At 53.7% G+C, this 17,571-nt stretch overlaps 6 protein-coding genes across 6 annotated transcripts; 2 read left to right on the top strand and 4 right to left on the bottom strand.

Moving 5' to 3' along the window:
• Positions 1-603: 603 nt before the first annotated feature.
• Z520_00098 (uncharacterized protein) lies at positions 604-1,501 on the bottom strand (the record flags this gene model as incomplete). Its single annotated transcript, XM_016770619.1, has 3 exons — positions 604-1,173; positions 1,267-1,376; positions 1,426-1,501. The coding sequence occupies 3 exons, from the start codon at positions 1,499-1,501 to the stop codon at positions 604-606; spliced, it is 756 nt and encodes a 251-aa protein (XP_016637529.1).
• A 2,149-nt stretch (positions 1,502-3,650) lies between these two features.
• Positions 3,651-5,913, top strand: Z520_00097 (uncharacterized protein; the record flags this gene model as incomplete). Its single annotated transcript, XM_016770618.1, has 5 exons — positions 3,651-4,016; positions 4,099-4,599; positions 4,659-4,870; positions 4,950-5,537; positions 5,622-5,913. The coding sequence occupies 5 exons, from the start codon at positions 3,651-3,653 to the stop codon at positions 5,911-5,913; spliced, it is 1,959 nt and encodes a 652-aa protein (XP_016637528.1).
• Positions 5,914-6,447: 534 nt separating this feature from the next.
• Positions 6,448-8,264, bottom strand: Z520_00096 (uncharacterized protein; the record flags this gene model as incomplete). Its single annotated transcript, XM_016770617.1, has 3 exons — positions 6,448-7,555; positions 7,620-7,740; positions 7,802-8,264. 3 exons carry the CDS (start codon positions 8,262-8,264, stop codon positions 6,448-6,450), a joined length of 1,692 nt encoding a protein of 563 aa, XP_016637527.1.
• A 789-nt stretch (positions 8,265-9,053) lies between these two features.
• Positions 9,054-10,765, bottom strand: Z520_00095 (uncharacterized protein; the record flags this gene model as incomplete). The annotated part of the gene is made up of 2 exons (XM_016770616.1): positions 9,054-9,975; positions 10,026-10,765. The coding sequence occupies 2 exons, from the start codon at positions 10,763-10,765 to the stop codon at positions 9,054-9,056; spliced, it is 1,662 nt and encodes a 553-aa protein (XP_016637526.1).
• A 972-nt stretch (positions 10,766-11,737) lies between these two features.
• Positions 11,738-13,999, top strand: Z520_00094 (uncharacterized protein; the record flags this gene model as incomplete). The annotated part of the gene is made up of 1 exon (XM_016770615.1): positions 11,738-13,999. One exon carries the CDS (start codon positions 11,738-11,740, stop codon positions 13,997-13,999), a length of 2,262 nt encoding a protein of 753 aa, XP_016637525.1.
• A 555-nt stretch (positions 14,000-14,554) lies between these two features.
• On the bottom strand, positions 14,555-17,110 carry Z520_00093 (uncharacterized protein; the record flags this gene model as incomplete). The annotated part of the gene is made up of 2 exons (XM_016770614.1): positions 14,555-16,829; positions 16,884-17,110. 2 exons carry the CDS (start codon positions 17,108-17,110, stop codon positions 14,555-14,557), a joined length of 2,502 nt encoding a protein of 833 aa, XP_016637524.1.
• Positions 17,111-17,571: the final 461 nt, after the last annotated feature.

Here is a 17,571-nt window from a genome sequence, read left to right as displayed (position 1 = left end):
CGGATGGACTGGATCAAAAAAGAAGGACAGTACGAAAACGAGTGTAAGGGGGAACTTGGGCTTCTCTGCGACAAAGAAACAGAATAAGATCCGACACAAAGAAAGACAGGAATAGAGAGCAGAGAGATTGCAAAAGGAAAGCCTAGCTATAAAGATCTTCTGTGGCACGTAAATACTGGCTGATTGCGGCCGAGCACCCGGTGGAATGCGGGCTGTTGTCCTGTAGAACCGGACAACGGACGGTATGCAGACATATTGCAATGGCTTGAGCCACTGGCCTGAGCGGGTGGCTTTGCGGAGAGGGAAGGAAAGGGAGCTCTCATGATTCGATAAGGACAACAGGAGGCCTCAATACCGTGGATCCCATACTGTTCAACAGTCCCGCACTCAAGAGAATGCGACCAAGAAGGAGATGAGGTGGATACCGTTGTCGTTGGCGCTGAGATGAGTTCGGGCAGCGAGGAGAGACAAAGACAAGGAAGACCCAGGCTGCGGAACGGCCAAAGTTTTATCCGACTGATGCCCCCTGCTGGGACTATTCGACAATGACAGTAACTGGCACCTCTGGTATGATGCTTCCGCTGCCTCAGACCAGCTACTCAATCAAGCCTTCGCATCCGTTGTAGGCGCCTTTCCCGTGGTCACCAATTTTGGGCCTTTGGGTCCAGCCTCGCCGGTGAAATTGGTGTATATATGCCACACTTCGCCATCGTCGTCGATCTCGGTCATTATGACACTGAAGTTGGCCGCTTTGGGCGACACGTGTCCGACCAGCTTCCATTTGTACTCGTCAAAGTAACCTTTCTGTCCCAGCCAGATTGGCCCGCTGTCCCAACAATCATCGCCGGGCACGCCGGGGAAGTCGAGATAGTTGTTGTCCGGCAGTTTCCCGAACCAGTAGCCGGCTATGTCGTACCCGTCTCCGGCTTTGGTCGCGTTGACCTGCCAGCCTTGGGGTTCGCTGTACCATTCGTCCGACGATGACTGGAACTCCACGGTGATGTTGTCGTTCGACTGCTCGGGCATATAAAAGTAGAACGTGTTGTTGTCATACTTGGTCCGATCAAGCGTTTTGTTTCCGGGTACAGTCATGCCGCCGATGAGCAACGAGTTATTCAGCTTTTGCCAGGTTTTGTCAGGGCATTCAGACGCCGGGCCCCCAGTCAGGGTAAGCTGGCAAAAAGCCTGTCAGCTTCGGTCTCGACAGGTTGGTAACCACGACTCTTTCCGGTCTTGGAGAGCCTTCAAGAGGGAAGGAAGCCTTACAGTGGTGGTGCCATTGAACCATGCAAGATACGGCATCATGGCGTCGTCAATAAACGCATCGCAGTTATAGTAGTTTGAACTTGCCCCCCTGTCGGTGAAAACGGCGAATCCTAACCCGTCAGTTGTCATCGTCTATGTCTAAAGGACAGGATGTCTTACTGCCACAATCCTGGCCCAGCACCGCGGTAGAAAGAGTGATTCCGGCGAGTAACACATGCTTAATAGAGAAAGTCATCTTGTTGGCCGAAGACGGGCAGCTTCGATAACCAAGATATTTGATTGAAGACCTGGAATGCTCGGCCGAGGAGAAGAGCAGCGCACAGGCTAGATATATCCGTTTTCCAGCTCTGCCCCGAGGTTGATCTTGAGCAACGTGGCAGAACGGACAGACCTCAGCCGCTGCAATAAAGTCCACTGACTCGGCTCTTGGCATGTATAGGCACATAACCCTGCAAGGCAGACTCAAACCGCCTTCAGCGGCCCCAAGAATGAAAATAGGACTGGACGCTTGACATGTTACTGGTGCAAAGCCAACCGTGACGAGACGATAGGGCTTAGCTCTAGACCCTCCTCAAAGGCGTTTTGGAGCTCTAGATCCACCAAGAGATGGGCATGTCGGAAGCCCACGATTGAATAGGCATTGCGGAAAACATACTTTGGCACTTTCGCAAACAGCAGCAGATCTCGCCTATCAGCGAGTGGCTCTTTCGGCTGGCGCATTCGCCTACCTGAACTTTGACGGCGCAGCTGGAGCGAACGGGACTTCTCAAGCGAGCACGTCGAGGACTTCTGTTGCTTTGTCGTTACCTGGTACCCAAGCAGTGAACGGAACCAGCAGTTCATCTCCAAGAATCCAGGTCAGTGTAAAACCAGCGTCCCTATCTGATTGATACTGCGCCAGGCTTACCCCGAAGCCGGACAGGGCGTGCGCTCGACAAGCTTTACCAAGGAAATTGCTTGAGAAAGCAAAGAATTGTGTCATGGATAGCAATGCGTGGGTCCCCACCGTAGGGCTGACTGGACAAGCAGTATCAGAGCCGCAAACTGTCATTCGCGGCTAAGGAGGGAGACAAGCCTACGACACGAGGCAAGCCCTCACATGGTTGGGGGAGCTGTTTGGCCCGCTCGGTCATGTGCTCGAGACAGAGGTTCTCAGTTCGCCCAGTTCTGATAAAGTTCGAGTGTTGGCAAAGCAGGTAGGGGAGTTTGATGTTGGAACAGGAAATGATACTTCACTAACCAGCTGAAGAAACGCTTGATAGAGAGGATGAGCCAGTAAAGATGGCCTTCTTTCGTATTCGTCTGCACGATGCGATGGCGAGCGAAGGGGTGGCCGGTCTGGCCGGTTCATCAGTTCAATGCAGTGCTCTTTGTTGGCCGTTCATCTTCTGGGCGAAGGATAAGTAACCGATAGTGAATGGCTCTGCGGTTCTAGAACTTTGCCCAGCCCTAACCTGAGCGCGGGGGAACAAGTGTGAAAGGAAGTGTGAAAGGAAGTTCAGCTGAACGGGCGGGCACAGATGTGGTGTGGTCGGGCTTGGCACGGCAGCGCCAAGGCGGAGAAACGGCGGAAAAATGGCAGAGAATCAGGCGGCGTCAACAACTTACCGAAAATGGAGACGCCGGATTTTCCAGTTTTTCCGAGGGCAGGTGTGGCTCATTGCACGAGAGAGTCAAGTTGTTCTTCGCGTCTGTCCATGCAAAACGAACATCAGGGTCGCCACTTTGCTATTGGCCTTGAGGGTGTCTTGTCGACGAGCCATTCCAGAGACTCCCATTGAACTTCATGAACGAAGCATTTCAGCCCCAGCCATGACCTTGCTGTTAACGAAAACGCAATCAACATGAATCGCACGGCACGAACCCGTTTTTAGAGTGGCTCGAAAATCTGTTTCGGGCCCTTGTTTTCTGTCCTCAAGACCTGTTGCAGTTTCTTATCCTTCTCTTTCCTGATGAAAAGAGTCAGGCCACTTGAAGCCCGACCATTTCGGGTAGCATGACTCTCATAATATTGTGTTTTGTCTTTCACATTCAGATGAAAGAGTGGGGAGAAACCCTGTCCACCTGCAGGTAAATAGGAAGAAGAGGGAAGAGGATGAGCAAGTTTTTCCCAGGCACCATGGATGCTGGTGAGATAGGGGAGAAATACTCGGTAGAGGGATTGGCTGGGTACCGTGGGCTCAGTGGGTCTTTTGAAGCCTTTGAAGCCCGAAGACGCCCTTTGCGGCTTCCCCTGTAAGCCTCACCAAATATTCTATCTAGGGAAAACGTACACATATGTACCACAAGATGATCGATAGTCATTCATACAATTCAAGAATTCAAGAATTTGTCCTGCTAGCGTTCAATCCATTATTTCTCTCCCTGCGCCGCGAAACTCTCGCATGGCATTATTATTCCCATCATCCCCGCTGCTGCAGACCCTTCTCCCCCTCGCCTTCTTCCTGTATCTGGCCCAGACCGCATCAGCCCGGGTCGTGACCTACGACTTCAACATCTCGTGGGTGGCCGCCAGCCCCGATGGCTTCAGCCGGCCGACCATCGGCGTGAATGGTCGATGGCCGCCGCCGCCGATCAGCGCCGACCTGTGCGACACCGTCGTTGTCAATGTGGTCAATGCACTGGGCAACCAGTCGACGTCGCTGCACTTCCACGGCCTGTTTATGAATGGCAGCACTGAGCTAGATGGGCCGGCTCAAGTCAACCAGTGTCCCATTGCCCCGGGATCATCGTTTGCGTATCAGTTCAAAGTATGTACCAAAAATAACCATCTAAGAAAAGAGATCAAAGAAAAGGACCCCCAGTTAAGAAAAAAGTTGGGTGTACTTCTAGGCTTCCCAGCCCGGCCTCTACTGGTACCATTCCCACGTCCAGGGCCAGTATCCCGACGGGCTACGCGCGCCGCTGCTGATCCGCGACCCGGACCATCCGTACCGCGGACACTATGACGACGAGATACTGCTGTCCGTCTCGGACTGGTACCACGACCAGATGGCGACCCTGATCCCGCAGTACCTGCACGGCGGGTCCATGATGTCGCAGGAGCCCGTGCCGAACGCCAATCTGCTGAACGACACACAGGACCTGCGCATCCCCGTCGTGCCCGGGCGGACGTACTTGGTGCGCCTGGTCAACATGGCCGCGTTTGCGGGACAGTACTTCTGGATCGAAGACCACTCGATGACCATCGTCGAGGTGGATGGCGTCTACACCAAGCAGTCCGCCGAGACGGCTATGATATACCTCTCTTCGGGGCAGCGGTGCAGCTTCTTGGTCACCACCCACCAGTCGGAAGAGGACAGAAATTATCCCGTGGTTGCTTCCATGGACCCTGTATGTTCATCACGCCGACTTGTGAGGTGCTGTGATTAACAAGAGATCTTTCTCCCCAGAGTTTGTCCAAGATACGCAATAGTGCAAGTCAGAACGTGACAGGCTGGCTAGTCTACGCGCCCGATCAACCGCTGCCACAGCCGCAAGTCCTTGACAATTTCGACCCCTTTGACGATGCGACATTGGAACCATTCGATGAGATGCCTTTGCTCCCTCAACCGGACCAGAGCATCGTGCTGAGCCTGGGAATGTCACACGCTGGTGGCATCAAGTAAGTCTGGACCCCTCTCTTTGCTCCCTACAAGTCACCGGCACGCTCCAGAAGTAGACTGACTTTGTACCTCCACAAGATGGTTCTTCAACTCGACAAGATATTCCGCCCCGGAGACTCCGTCGCTTTACACAGCCTTATCCAGCGGTCCGTCCGCCACCAACCCTTCCATATACGGGAACTCCACCAACCCTTTCGTCCTGGCACACAACTCGGTCGTCGAGATCATCCTCTACAATCATCACATGGTGCGGCACCCTTTCCATCTGCACGGCCACAATTTCCAGGCCGTGTACCGCTCCCCGAAGAAGGCGGGCAGCTTTTTCGACAGCGGCCTCGTCGAGGACGACTTCCCCAGGACGCCCATCAGGCGGGACACGCTCTTGCTGGAGCCCGGGGGCTTCATGGTCTTGCGGTTCAGAGCCGACAACCCGGGCGTCTGGCTGTTCCACTGCCACATGGAGTGGCACGTCGAGACGGGCCTGGTCGCGACGTTGATCGAGGCTCCGCTTGAGTTGCAGCAGCAGCACAAGGACCGCCCGGTACCCCAGAGCTTGTGTGGCTCTCCAAACAGCCACAAACCGGAGCAGGAGCACGATGCGGGTGAGCCTGAAGACGACCACAAACCCGGTCCAGAATCGCAGGAGAGCAAAGGGGCTAGCGGAAGGTGAGTTGTTCTACCCCTTTTCGAACTAGCTATGATATACAACCTCTACCAAAGACGGAATCGCTAACGTCGCTTTCTCCACAGCTCCATGATCTCCACCGCCGTGCTGACGATGGTGGTCTTCATCGTCGCAATGGCCGGCCTTGTGTTCGCCGTCCAGCTCCGCGTCAAGCAAAGCCGTCGTGCCGGATCCATCCAGCAGAACTCAGCAGCCTTGGCACCGGACGCCCATCTCCAGGTCGAACAGCAGCGCCTGCTCGAAGCTTCGACGAGCTGGGAAAGTATGGATGTATTCGAAGACGACGGAGTCAGCAGGCCTGTAAAGCCGCACCTGGACTTGGACTCAGAAGAAGAGATGGATGGGGGAGGGCGGTGATATTGCGCCTGAACATTATGGGGTGCACACGCTATCCTTACTTACCTCCTGCCTAGTCACCGCACCCGTATTGGACAAAATATTGTGGCTGTGGCTGGATGTTTCGGTCTACACGGTCTTTGTTCCCGCTCCAGCATTGTTTGGTTCGATTGGTCTCCGATAGACATAGAGTGTATCCGTATGAGATTTTGGGGCCTGGAGATTTCCTGCAACAAGAAAAAGTCACGTATCTATGGGGCCCTGATCGAAATATAAATCAATGGATGCTTGAACGAAGAAGTGTGAATAGGCTTCTGGCTGAGGAACTAAAGGTGCCATTCAAGAACTTTTCCCTCCTTGATAACGCCGCCCAAGAATCCAGAGATCCCCACCAAACGACACACAAGCCTTGACTTTATCGCGAAAGGAGCTGCGGACAAGCTATTCACCTTGTAGACCGTGCTGCACATCCCTGGCCAATACAGGGGTCCACTATCAGCGCTCAGCCTCGTCCCTAGTCAAGTGTTCGTGAGACCCCTAGGGGCCAATGGCTTATTAAGCCCGAGGAATTGAATTTGCCGACCATTGAAACGGGCCGCCAAAGACCGGCGCGTCCGGATAGATAGCAGTGTCGCGATAGGCCCTAGATTGAGAGCCTGTGGCAACTTCTGGGATCTCGCGACGGACAAAATCTGAAACCAGGGAGGCAGGCACCAGTTCATCACGCCAGCCCTGCTCAAAAGCCTGGTTGAAGGTATTGGAAACATCTTCTGCAACCTTGTCCGGGGTTGGCTCCTTTTGGGGACGGGAAGGGCCATCTGCTGACGGCCGTTCCTCGCCGTCCACTCCGTCCACTCCGTCCACTCCGTCCACTCCGTCTTGCATTGCTGTATCACGGGCTGTCCCCGTGGTGGAATTATCGTGCGAAGCTTTCAAAGCATGGAAGTAGAAAACGAGCATGTCATGATAGCCTCTGGCAACAACATCGCCTTCTGCGCAGTATTTTAGAGTGTCGAGGCAAGTTTCTGCGCTGGAAAGCTCTTCCTCGCACTCGGCGGGAGTTGCTCCGTGAAGCTGCTTCTGGGCGACGTGGAAGAGCAACATGGTGCATGCGCTAAAAGACTGGTAAATCGCCAACCAGCAGCGCTTGAAAAGGGCTTTCTCGGAGAGAAGAAGGGCGAAGATTCGTGAGGACTGCGTGGCCACGTCAAGCGCATCCTTGGCATAGCCCAATGCTTCGACAACGTCTCCGTCGAGCTCCCACAAATCGCCCTTATGCATGGTGGAAAGGTAGATGGCATGACGACGATAGAGCAGGAGCAGTGCTCCAAGATAGTTGAGATGGACGAGGAAGATGCTTCGTCTTTGTACCACTGTCAGGTATTGATTATCAACCAGTGACTCTAGTTGCATGATCGGAGGAAGCTTGCTTAACCAATCAACAATCTTGAGTTTGTATTCTCGAGTAGCGATGAGACTGAGCTCTTTGGGTAAAAAGACGTTTCGGAGTACGCCAGTCGTGAGCACGCCAATGGATGTCATTTGTTCTTGTGCGACGGATTCGAAGAGCGGATGGTCCTCTTGCACTGTGAACGACTCCTCAAACCCTGGTTGGAAGGCCTCCACAATCTCGGGGCTTCTGCCGAGGGTCGAGGCGAACCAACTGATAGAACCCGTAAGTTAGATCCCACGGTTCTCTGCCATCATAGAACAAATCGTGTACTTACCAGCCCAGGAATATCAAGGTCCTAAAGACCTTTCTCTGCGCAATCCACTCTTCGGGCGATGTAGAGGGAGGAGGTCGATCGAGGTGGAGTCCCCGAAGCCTCGCCAATTTCAAGCCAGTCACTTTTCAGGTCAGTCATCTCTGTGCTTCTGTGATTTCGAGTTTTTACCTGGTCCCACTCACATGTCCATGTCCACGCGGTCAGGCGTTTGTCCATGGCACAATATATGGCCAAGCAGCATAGGACGCGCATGCCCAGCACTTCGTCCTCTTCAATACACTCGTCTAGATAGAATTTCGCTGTTTCATAGTACGACTGTCTTAAAGACCTGTCGATTTTGGCATCGTCGTATTGGCTGGCCACAGACGCCAGGGCACATAGTGCACCCAGTGACGCTTTTGTAGCACCCTCGGGATTCATATAGACAGATCGGAACAGTTCGGCCGCATCGTCCTGAGAGAAAATGTAGAATAAAGTGCCAGTGCATGAAAAGAAATAGTCTATTAGAACCTGTGTGATGGAAGCATTTGCCAGTTTGCGATTGTTGAGAATCTCCACCTGGTTCGAGGCGGTTTTGTTTTGCAGCCTTTCCCGACCCACAGGCAGGGTGAAGAGGCTGGCAAGTTGCTCTGGTAGGACGGTCATCCTCGTCATACTGCTGATGTGATGGAATAAACAACAACCAAAGAGGACCACCCGTATACCCTTATATATTCGGCGTAATTATGGATTGTGGTACCGATAGATTTCTCCGCGCAGGTATCTGGAAGGTTTGAATTTGGGGTGAGCTCCATAACCCCACTCATATCATCTCGGCCCGGCGATGCATCAGGGGAGCCAGGGCCCAGGCAGGATTATCAGCGGTCTCAGTGGGCGGAAAAGAGGGCCTGAACCCTAACATTCTTCCGCATCTCGTCTAACTGGCCTAAGATGGAGGTAGTTGGATGGCACCTGCATCTGGAACAGTCTTTGCGTCTAACGAAGCGTTTGGCTCCAAGAGAGATCCGTGGGTGATCCGAATCGTCTCCGAATAGTATCAAGACCCTGCATCGGCTTTTGTATGGTAGTAGACTTATGTGAGACTCTGTCCTGATAGACGAATCGGACCTGCGTCCCGACTTACCAGTGCTATGCGTCCTGAATTTCAGCCTTTCTGTTTGGAAAACCAAGCCGATATTTTCAAAGGACTTGAGAACCAGTGAATCGCCGAAGGTGCAACAGGTATCCTGGAGGAGGCAAGCGCCTGCTTACAGCTCGTGGAAACGCACGTAACTGCGCCAGGTATTCTGTATTTGACCAGTTCCAATCTCAACGTCTCGCTACTCCTGTAGTTCTAGACGCCGTAAACGTCATCGCCCCACGTAGTCACGGCGCTGTTCACGTTCAGTCGCGCGACGCAGCCAATAGGTCAGGATAAGGAAGCCGGCAGTGACACTAATGTCGAACAAAGGGCGAAAAGAAATAATCATCATTCCAGCGATGTGGTCGTGTCGTTGCTGCGAGTGCTGCGTTCTGAGCTTCCGGCGACGCTGCGTTCGGAATGAGGTCGATATTGGTCGTTGCATTCGTGCGATTCACGACGAGCGGCTTCTCCGAGGAGCATTCCTGGACAGTGGGGCCCTCCTCAGACGTGTTCTCGTGCCTTCCAAACAAGGCCTCAACTATCGCAGCAGATTCTGCAACTGGAGAGTGTAGGGTCTGGGATTCGAGCCTCTTGAGCCACGTCCGAGCCCATTGCTGTCGTTTAGAAACATCCTGAAAAGCTTCCACGACAGTCAACAAGTCCTTGATAGCCGATGGGAAACAACTGAGATGAACGCTGTAGGCGTCAAGCAAGGCTTGACACATCATAGCGTTAATGCCTCTCAACCCATAGCGACTGCGGTAACAGCTGAAGAGGTCAGTAATCTCTTTAGCAGCGTTTTGACAGATTTGAAGTGCCGTAACGCTGAGATCGCCACGGCCAGGAGCAGCAACCTGTCGGAATGATTGTATCAAGCAGCCATGGTACCACATGTGGATCGCTATTACGTGTCCTGGAGCGGTATCACTGACGGCAAATGAAGCTGGCAGGCGGCGGTACCAAGCCTGATAGCTCAATTCCCAAAGTCTGATATCCCTATTCTTTCGACTATGAACAAGAGCTCTCGGTGGAGACATGGTCGTAGAAACGACCTTCGCGAGTTCCGCAAGGTAGAACCAACAGGAACTTCTGTCTCTGAAGTCTGAAAAAGGCACCAGCATGGACGAGGGGTCCCAGGGCCCGGTTGCGGCAATGTCGTCGATATTCGGGAGTCTTATCCCGAGGTCGTCGATGATGATTTGAGGCGCGCAGCCAGCATTGTTTGAAGCCATCCTGTATGAACATCAGCTTTTTACATCTCTGGATATCTCTCCAAAGCTCACTGGTCAACTTGGTAACAGACCCAGAACAGCTGCTGTTGCACAACAATCAGGGCCCTGTCGTCCGCTGTCGCCTCCGTTTGCTCCTCATCACTCGTTCTTCCCAGGGGAAGACCCAGAAAGAGTGCCATGCATATGGCTCGACCTGAAAGCTTGCGAGCCCGCTGACAGCGAAGGTGTAGGTTTTCGACCACTGCGAGAAGACACAGGGCTGCTACTGCAGTCAAACTAGGTTCGGGGTGTTCTGCCAACAGCCTTTCAGCTTCAATAAAAAAATCTTCGACCGACGGCCAAAGGTCGTTAGCACTTTTGACGTCGTCCTGCAAGCCCAGGAACGTGCAGGCAACAGCGAGGATTGCATTGATCAGCACAGGTGAGCAATGCCTCGTTCTTCCAGAGGCCATATCAGCTCGAATTAATGGTTCAGGTATGACCAGGCAAAGGGGGTGATGATAGGTGAAGTACAAATCCAATAGATAGCTGATGATCTCGGGGTCTTTAATTACGGTGGTCCATTGAACTGAATTTCGTCCACTGGAGCTAGGAGAACTCGTGGCCTGGTCGAAAGGTTGCAAAAGACCATACAGGGAGAGCACAGCGGGTGGTTCTTTTGACTGGGGTATGTCGTATACTTTTTCCAAGCGTTGCTCGAAGATGTCAGGTATTTGCGGGGTGGTGGCCTCCACCGACTTGAGCGCCGTGGATACGTCAGCTCCAGAACGCAGAGAGCGTAGAATTCCCATGGCTTCCCATTCAGAAGACGTGCGGATGGCGTGGAGAAGCCCGTCCAACTCTGTTTGACTCTCATTGCGCTCAGTCACCAATGTCTGCCGATATTTCTTAGTCCTGTGGTCCGTCCGGTAGAGACATTCGCGGCTAGCGTCCACACATTGTGTACACGGTCTGCGGCCGTCACACTGAAGGAACCGCCTTCTTTAGCAAGGCCAGCAAGTACATGGGTCAGATGAATACAAACAGTACGCCACGTACCTTGCGCCGCGCGACCCTGCAGTGCTGACAGGCAGAGGAGACATTTGTACGTCTGTTCGGCGCTTGAACGGGGCTGGTGGCTGGGGTGGATATTGGTGAGGGCGATGGTGGTCGCGCAGCCGGTCGGATTGGGCGTAGAAACGACATTGACGTGACAGAAAAGCCTTTGGGACGGCTGCTTTGAAGTTCGTCCTCGGGGATTGGGGTTTCTGGCTTTCAGCACGCCTATACCTAGACGCAAGCAAGGCCTATGCAAAGAACATGGACGTCGTTGCGGATATTGTATCCGATGTCGGACCACAATTCATGTCTACGAGAGTTTGTGAGAAAAGGAAAAAGAGGGAGCCGCAGCGTATAGAAACCGTGCATTGACTGTGGTAGCTCCGAGAGGAACGGTCGGTCGTTGCAACCTTGGAAATGTGTCCGGACATACGGCAATGGCGACGGCGAGGTCGCGTTCCAGGATGTCATAGCGAGGTAGATTCTGTTAAGGCGGCAACTGTTCAAACACATGGCTGCGAGGGCAGACACAGGGCGGCGTCATCTAAATTCCGAAAGAGAAACATTTACCCGCCCTCGCCGGCTTACGGGCACAGGATCTAATCGTGATAAGATGGGACTCTGGTACCCTCACGCCTCCCAACTTGAACGGCAACATTGAACTTGCCTGCACCCTCTCATCGCTACTGGCTCTCAGGGCAGCCTGTGGCAGCCTGTCAAGCCCTATGGACGACGCTGTGTTACCTGAAGAATGGCCCCAGATCATTCGCCTCTCCCTGCAATCTTCTAACAGCCTCATCGGAACGCTCGCAGACACCGGTGGCGTCCCCGAATCGGAACATACCCGCAAGATCATCGCAGCCATCCTATGGCATCGCAAGTTCCTCCTGACATACTACGCATGGATTGTCCTCGCAGTTGCTGTTACTGGGGGCGTTCACTTCTACAAGAGGACCGCGCCCAAACCTAAGAGAAGGGACAAGAATGATCCGAGACTCAGAAACCATGGCGTTGCTGCAACGAGCTTGTCGTCATCATCAAGCAGTACATTGACAGCCCGAGGGACAAGTACACCCCCGCAGAAAGAAGATGGGTTCGACAGTGGAGAGACGACGCCGTTGCTGTCCCAATCCTGGCCAACTTCTCGACGACGACCAGCTGTTCTCGATCGGCTGAAATCCTTCTTGATGTTCCAGCCTCGACCCATTCCAGCACTAACGTCTCCCTCGAATACTCTCCCTAACAACGCCACCACCCTTGTCGTCCTCCTCTTTCTCGCTGTCAACCTGTTCTATCTCTTCTACCACATCCCCCTATCGCTGCCATGGATCTTCATCCTCGCCGATCGAGCTGGTCTGCTCTTCGTTGTGAATCTACCCGTCCTCTACTTCCTGGCCGCCAAAAACAACCAACCCCTCAAATACCTTACAGGATGTTCTTATGAGGGTCTCAACATCTTGCACCGTCGTCTTGGCGAGTGGATGACCTGTTTCGCCGTCATTCACATGTGCGGAATGCTCGCTGTTTGGTACACCCTCCTCCGGCCCCTAGGGTTTTCCCTGCTCCGCTTCCTCACTACGAAACTCGTTTTTCTCGGTATCTGTGCAGTGATATCTTATTATGTCATCTATATCACGAGCGTTGGATGGTTCCGCCAGCTCTACTACGAAACCTTCCTGGTGATGCACATCATTTTCCAGCTTGTTGCTCTGGTATTTCTGTTTTTCCATTATCATACAGCCCGCCCCTATGTCAGCGCAGCGTTGGCCGTCTGGGCCGTCGACAGGCTCCTTTGGCGCATGACACTGTCGTCTCGAAGATTCATTGCGACATTAGATGTCGCTCCAGATGGCCACACTGTCCTGGTCCACTGCGAGATCCCCCTGGACCACCAAAGACGACCAGTTCTTGGAATACAGACAAATCTCCGTCATGGATGGCTTCCCAGTCAGCACGTGTTTCTCAGCGTTCCTTCTATGGGCTTCAAGTATCGTTTTCAAGCACACCCGTTTACGATAGCTTCACCTGCTCCACCAGAAAATATAGCCGCTATGAGATCATGGCCTCTCCAACTCACAATCCGCGCAATAGACGGATTCTCCCTCGCTCTGCTCCACTACGCCCGCCACCATCAACATTGTGAAGTCGTCCTCGACGGTCCTTACGGCAGCACCTCAGCCCTAGCTGCCGCACAGTCGGCAGATCGTGTGTGCTTCGTCGCCGGAGGCAGCGGGATCGCGGTTACCTATCCGCTTTGTTGGGCGATTCGTGTTCGAAAGGGGAGCAGTGCTGATGCTGGTCTCCTTCTGAGCACAAGGACTGCATATAAGAACGGGCTGAAGACCACTCCAACCGCTGTTGCAGATTCAGCTCCATGGTTATCCGACTCGAAGTACGCACATTTTTGGGTAAGGCAGGAAAAGCTACATGGACAATGGATCTGCACAGTACCACGAGCGAGCGCAGTCAAGTCACGCTACGACGGCGAAAACGGTAACGAGGCAATGATCCGTTCTGCTGCACAACAAGAATGTTGCGATGACGCCGTAGCTTTAGTAACACAGGCCTTTGACACACGATCTTATGGCGGCGAAGGTGGCCGACCAGATATGCAGAGCGAGATCTACAGCTGGGTCACGTCCGTCTCCCCGTCCTCCTCGGCCGACGTGCCTGGAATTTCTTCATCATCTTCATCTTCCACGGCGCTAGACGAAGGCCCACCGGGCTCATCCCCTACATCTTCATCATCCCTGCTTCGTCCACCCTCGCTGCAGAGTCCCAACACCAACTTCAGAAATATACCATACACTCCCTCGACACAGAAGAATACAGATATAGATACCACTCAGGGCAGGAATAGGGAGAAGATCTGCATCATCGTCTCCGGCCCTGACGGCCTGGTGCGTGACGTGCGAAACGTGGCCGCCGACCTTGTCCGGCAAGGAGGCTGGGACATTGATGTGTATGCTGAGAAATTTGGATGGTAGGTAAGGTGAGTTACCCAGAGGCGGGCGAGGCCAGGGGCGGTAGCGGTGGTGAACTAGTAACTTCCTTTTTTGGCGCGGGATAGCGCAAAGCAGCGCAGCTCAACGCAGCGTTACCTGACTAACCAACTGAGTTAACCTCCCTTTGGCTTGAGTATGTAAGACACGGCTTGTGTCGGTAGTTTTGTTGGTTGTTTGGCTGGCTGGCTCTTTCTTCCGCCCAGTCGGCGCTAGATATTTGATTTGCACAGGACCAGACTAGACTAGACGGATGAGCGAGGTGTGGATGTCATGAGGAGGAAAGGAAAAGAAGGTCGAAGAGATCAGGATCTAGAAACACGAATATAGATAATATCTGATAGATAGATGTCCGTGAATAATAGAGGCACAAGAGAAAGGCTGCCTTGCTGGCGAGTTCTACCACTTGCTTTCATCACCCTGTGCGGCTGTAGTTTTGGTCGTCGTCGTCACCGTCCTTCTGAGCGGGAAGCAGGCATGCAGCATACGACCATTTAGGATACCGATTGGGACTGTCCCCGCCCCCATTTTTTCCCATCTTCATCGAGAGGGCCGATGATCCATACTCGGACCATGTGCATAGTGCGCATTCATGATATCCCCGGGATTGGCGGCGGCGGCGGGGTGTTGGTGGTGCATGTCCACGTCGAAAGGGCCGACCCCTGCTGGTCCAGCGCCTGGTCCAGTGCCAACCCCTACAGGAGGTGCTCCTCCTGCGCCCGCAGGGTCCACACCCATCTGGCTGCTGGGGTCGGACTCGTCAGCAGGAAGGGCGAAACCGCCAAAATATTCATCCCCCTGGGGGATGCCCGCCCAGTGGTGCATGGAACTATAATCCCAGCCGTTCATCATGGGAGTCCCGCCAATGGGGCTGTCCCAGCTGGTGCTCCAGTTGAGCGTGTCGAACATGTTGTCCATGAACAGTTCCTGGGTGGCTGTGTTCAGGTCGTCCATGTTGCCGTAGGTATTGGCAAAGGAGACGTCAATGTAGGTGGGACGGAACGACGGCGCCGGCATCGTCGTCAATTGTGCGTGTTGTGGAGCCGGCGTGGTGGACGACGTCGGCGTGTCCATGGTATTTGGCAGGTATGTCTCGTGGAACTCCTGCAGAGCGGCAGAATGGCGTTTGCTGACGTCAAAGAGCCGAAGAATCACCTCGAGCGACCGGCGAGCGGTGCTGGACCAGCCCTGCAGCTCCTTCAAGACTCGCATGGCGACTTCGACTTGATGGCGGCTGCTCTCCACCACGTCAACGTCGTGAGGATCCGAATAGAGTGAAAGAAGTGGGACCATCACGGCTTGATAGACGAGCCAAGTGGCATTCCAGCCGGACATCTGACAAGCCTTCTGACCTCGCCAGGTGGAGGCAATGTCATTGATCAGATCCGCAGAAACGCCACGGCACAGCTCAATGGCCGCTTGTCTCTCCGGAGAGAGACTCTCCCATGGGATCTTGCGCATGGCATACCAGAGCAAAGCAGGGCGGTGAAGGATGATTCGATTCGACAAGTAGCGCCATCTCATGACATTTTTGACAACCGTGACGCCGGGCGGCTCGTTGTGGGTTGGACATGAAGAGTCTGCTTGCACAGATGAATGTTTGTACCACTCTTGATATAGGGCATCCAGAGGACACCGCTCATACTCTTCCAGAAGAGGAGAGACGGCAAGGGCATCTTCCATCTTTGTGCTGATAATGCAGAAGCGGATGTTCTCCTGCACCAATGCTAGCATGGTCGTAGACTGCCCGATGGGTTCTTGAGGCGGTTTGGCTGTAATGGCGTGGCTCATTCGACCCATGCTCGGCCTTCCTAGAGTGTTGCCGGCCCAAGCATCCAACATGAACGTACACCACCATATTCTGCGGCGCATCTCAATGGAGAATGATGCCTTCTGGACTTTTGTGGGCCCAACACCTTCGGTGTAATCTCGATGCAGTCCCAGCGTGGTCGCAACTCTCAAGGTCGCACCCATCAAGGCATTTGCCTGGTTGGGTATCTGGACGTAATGAAGATAAAAGCCACTCAAGATGGCAAGCGCTTGGACAGTCTCAAGGTGGGCAGAATCCAACGTGTCCATGCTGAGGTGCTGCTTCGCTCTGTTGAAGTAGACATGATGGCCCGCGTCCTCCGACGTCCCTGCTGCCACGCTGCCCATGGCTAGGACACTATTGAGAAGTAGAAGCCAGCGAGAGTCGGTCCTTTGTGCCGCCATATAGGTATCTCGAAAGACTTGCTCCTCAATCAAGGGTATGAACGGATGGACATAGCTGAAGTATGCGTTGATCAGAGGTATTTCGTCCCAAGCGGACGCCGAAGAGGTGTCGATTCTTGTCTGATCAGACTCCATCCTGTTGTTCTCCGGAGTTGGTGATGGCTCACGGGTTGGAATAACGCTCCTCTCGGGAGATTTGGTCAGGCACTCTGGATCGAGCCAGGTGATGACTCTCAGGACCGCCATCACAGAAGATATGCCAAGGTAGGTTGAATTTTGCTTGACTGACAAGGACAGCATGTTGACATCGTCCGTAATTCCCTTCAGAGCATGGGCTTTGCGGTCTAAAAATCCGTCATTGCCGTCCTCCGGCGTCGGTTGCAGCTGCTCGAGGTTGGCAGCATCAGGATTCACGGGAGGCGGTTTCTCTTCCACGCTGGGTGTCCGGGGCGATGGGGGATGAAATTGATTGCCCTTCTGGACAAGGTCGACAAGTCTTTCGCGAGGGAGCTCTTTCAGCTGGTCTGGGTGCACGTTTGGGAAGAGCTTTTGTAGGATGACCCGATAATCCTGGAGCGTCTGAGAAATCTTCTCGACAGACCTGTATACCAAAGGTCAGGACTGTCCGACTGTGGCATGAGCAGTCTCTGCTCACCTTCTGGAGGGGATCTGTCGCTGTCTGGGCTCGGTATAATGGCACGACGCAGCCTTCCTGTACCATTGACATGTTTCACAGGGCTGCTCTCCGCTGCACCGGATCTTCCGGCGTCTGCAAGGCTCGCAAGCCCTCACCGTGGAGGTTCTTCGCTTTGTGGCCGAGCTTGCATTTTGCTCGGCTTGTTCTGGGCTGTGATATTGTGCAGTCTCGAAAGTATGGAACATTCTGAGATGAACCGGGCCAGCGAGCCGGATATCTGGCCGAGGAATGACAAAACAGTAGTCCGCAGAGCAAAATGAGCTCCTGCTACAGTTGGACTCAGCTAAGAGTGGGTTGGGGACTCATTTGCTCACCACAGCGCTGAGTCCTCAAGTCTCGACCCCAGGAGCTTGCCAAAATCTCAACACCCAAGTGTATGAGAACCAGGCTTCCCTGAGAGTGTTCTTGTCAGAGCGATGATGCTCCGATCGACCTGGAGGCCGAGGCAGTCGAGGATCGACAGGGCAACGACTAGCAAGCAGATTGGTGGAGAGAGGCAGGGAAGACAGGGATGTGGCCAAGGAGGATGCGGCAGGCGCAGAAGCGTGCAGAGCTCCTCTTTTGTATCTCCCACTAGAACTGCCGTGTACAGAATAATAAGTTGATCAGAGCTCGACTTCGGGAGGAGTAGAACCACCGGATCTAA

The sequence above is a fragment of the Fonsecaea multimorphosa genome (assembly GCF_000836435.1).
Source record: "Fonsecaea multimorphosa CBS 102226 unplaced genomic scaffold supercont1.1, whole genome shotgun sequence".
In the NCBI taxonomy this organism is placed as follows: Eukaryota; Fungi; Ascomycota; class Eurotiomycetes; order Chaetothyriales; family Herpotrichiellaceae; genus Fonsecaea; species Fonsecaea multimorphosa.
This window is presented reverse-complemented; position numbering and strand designations above follow the sequence as displayed.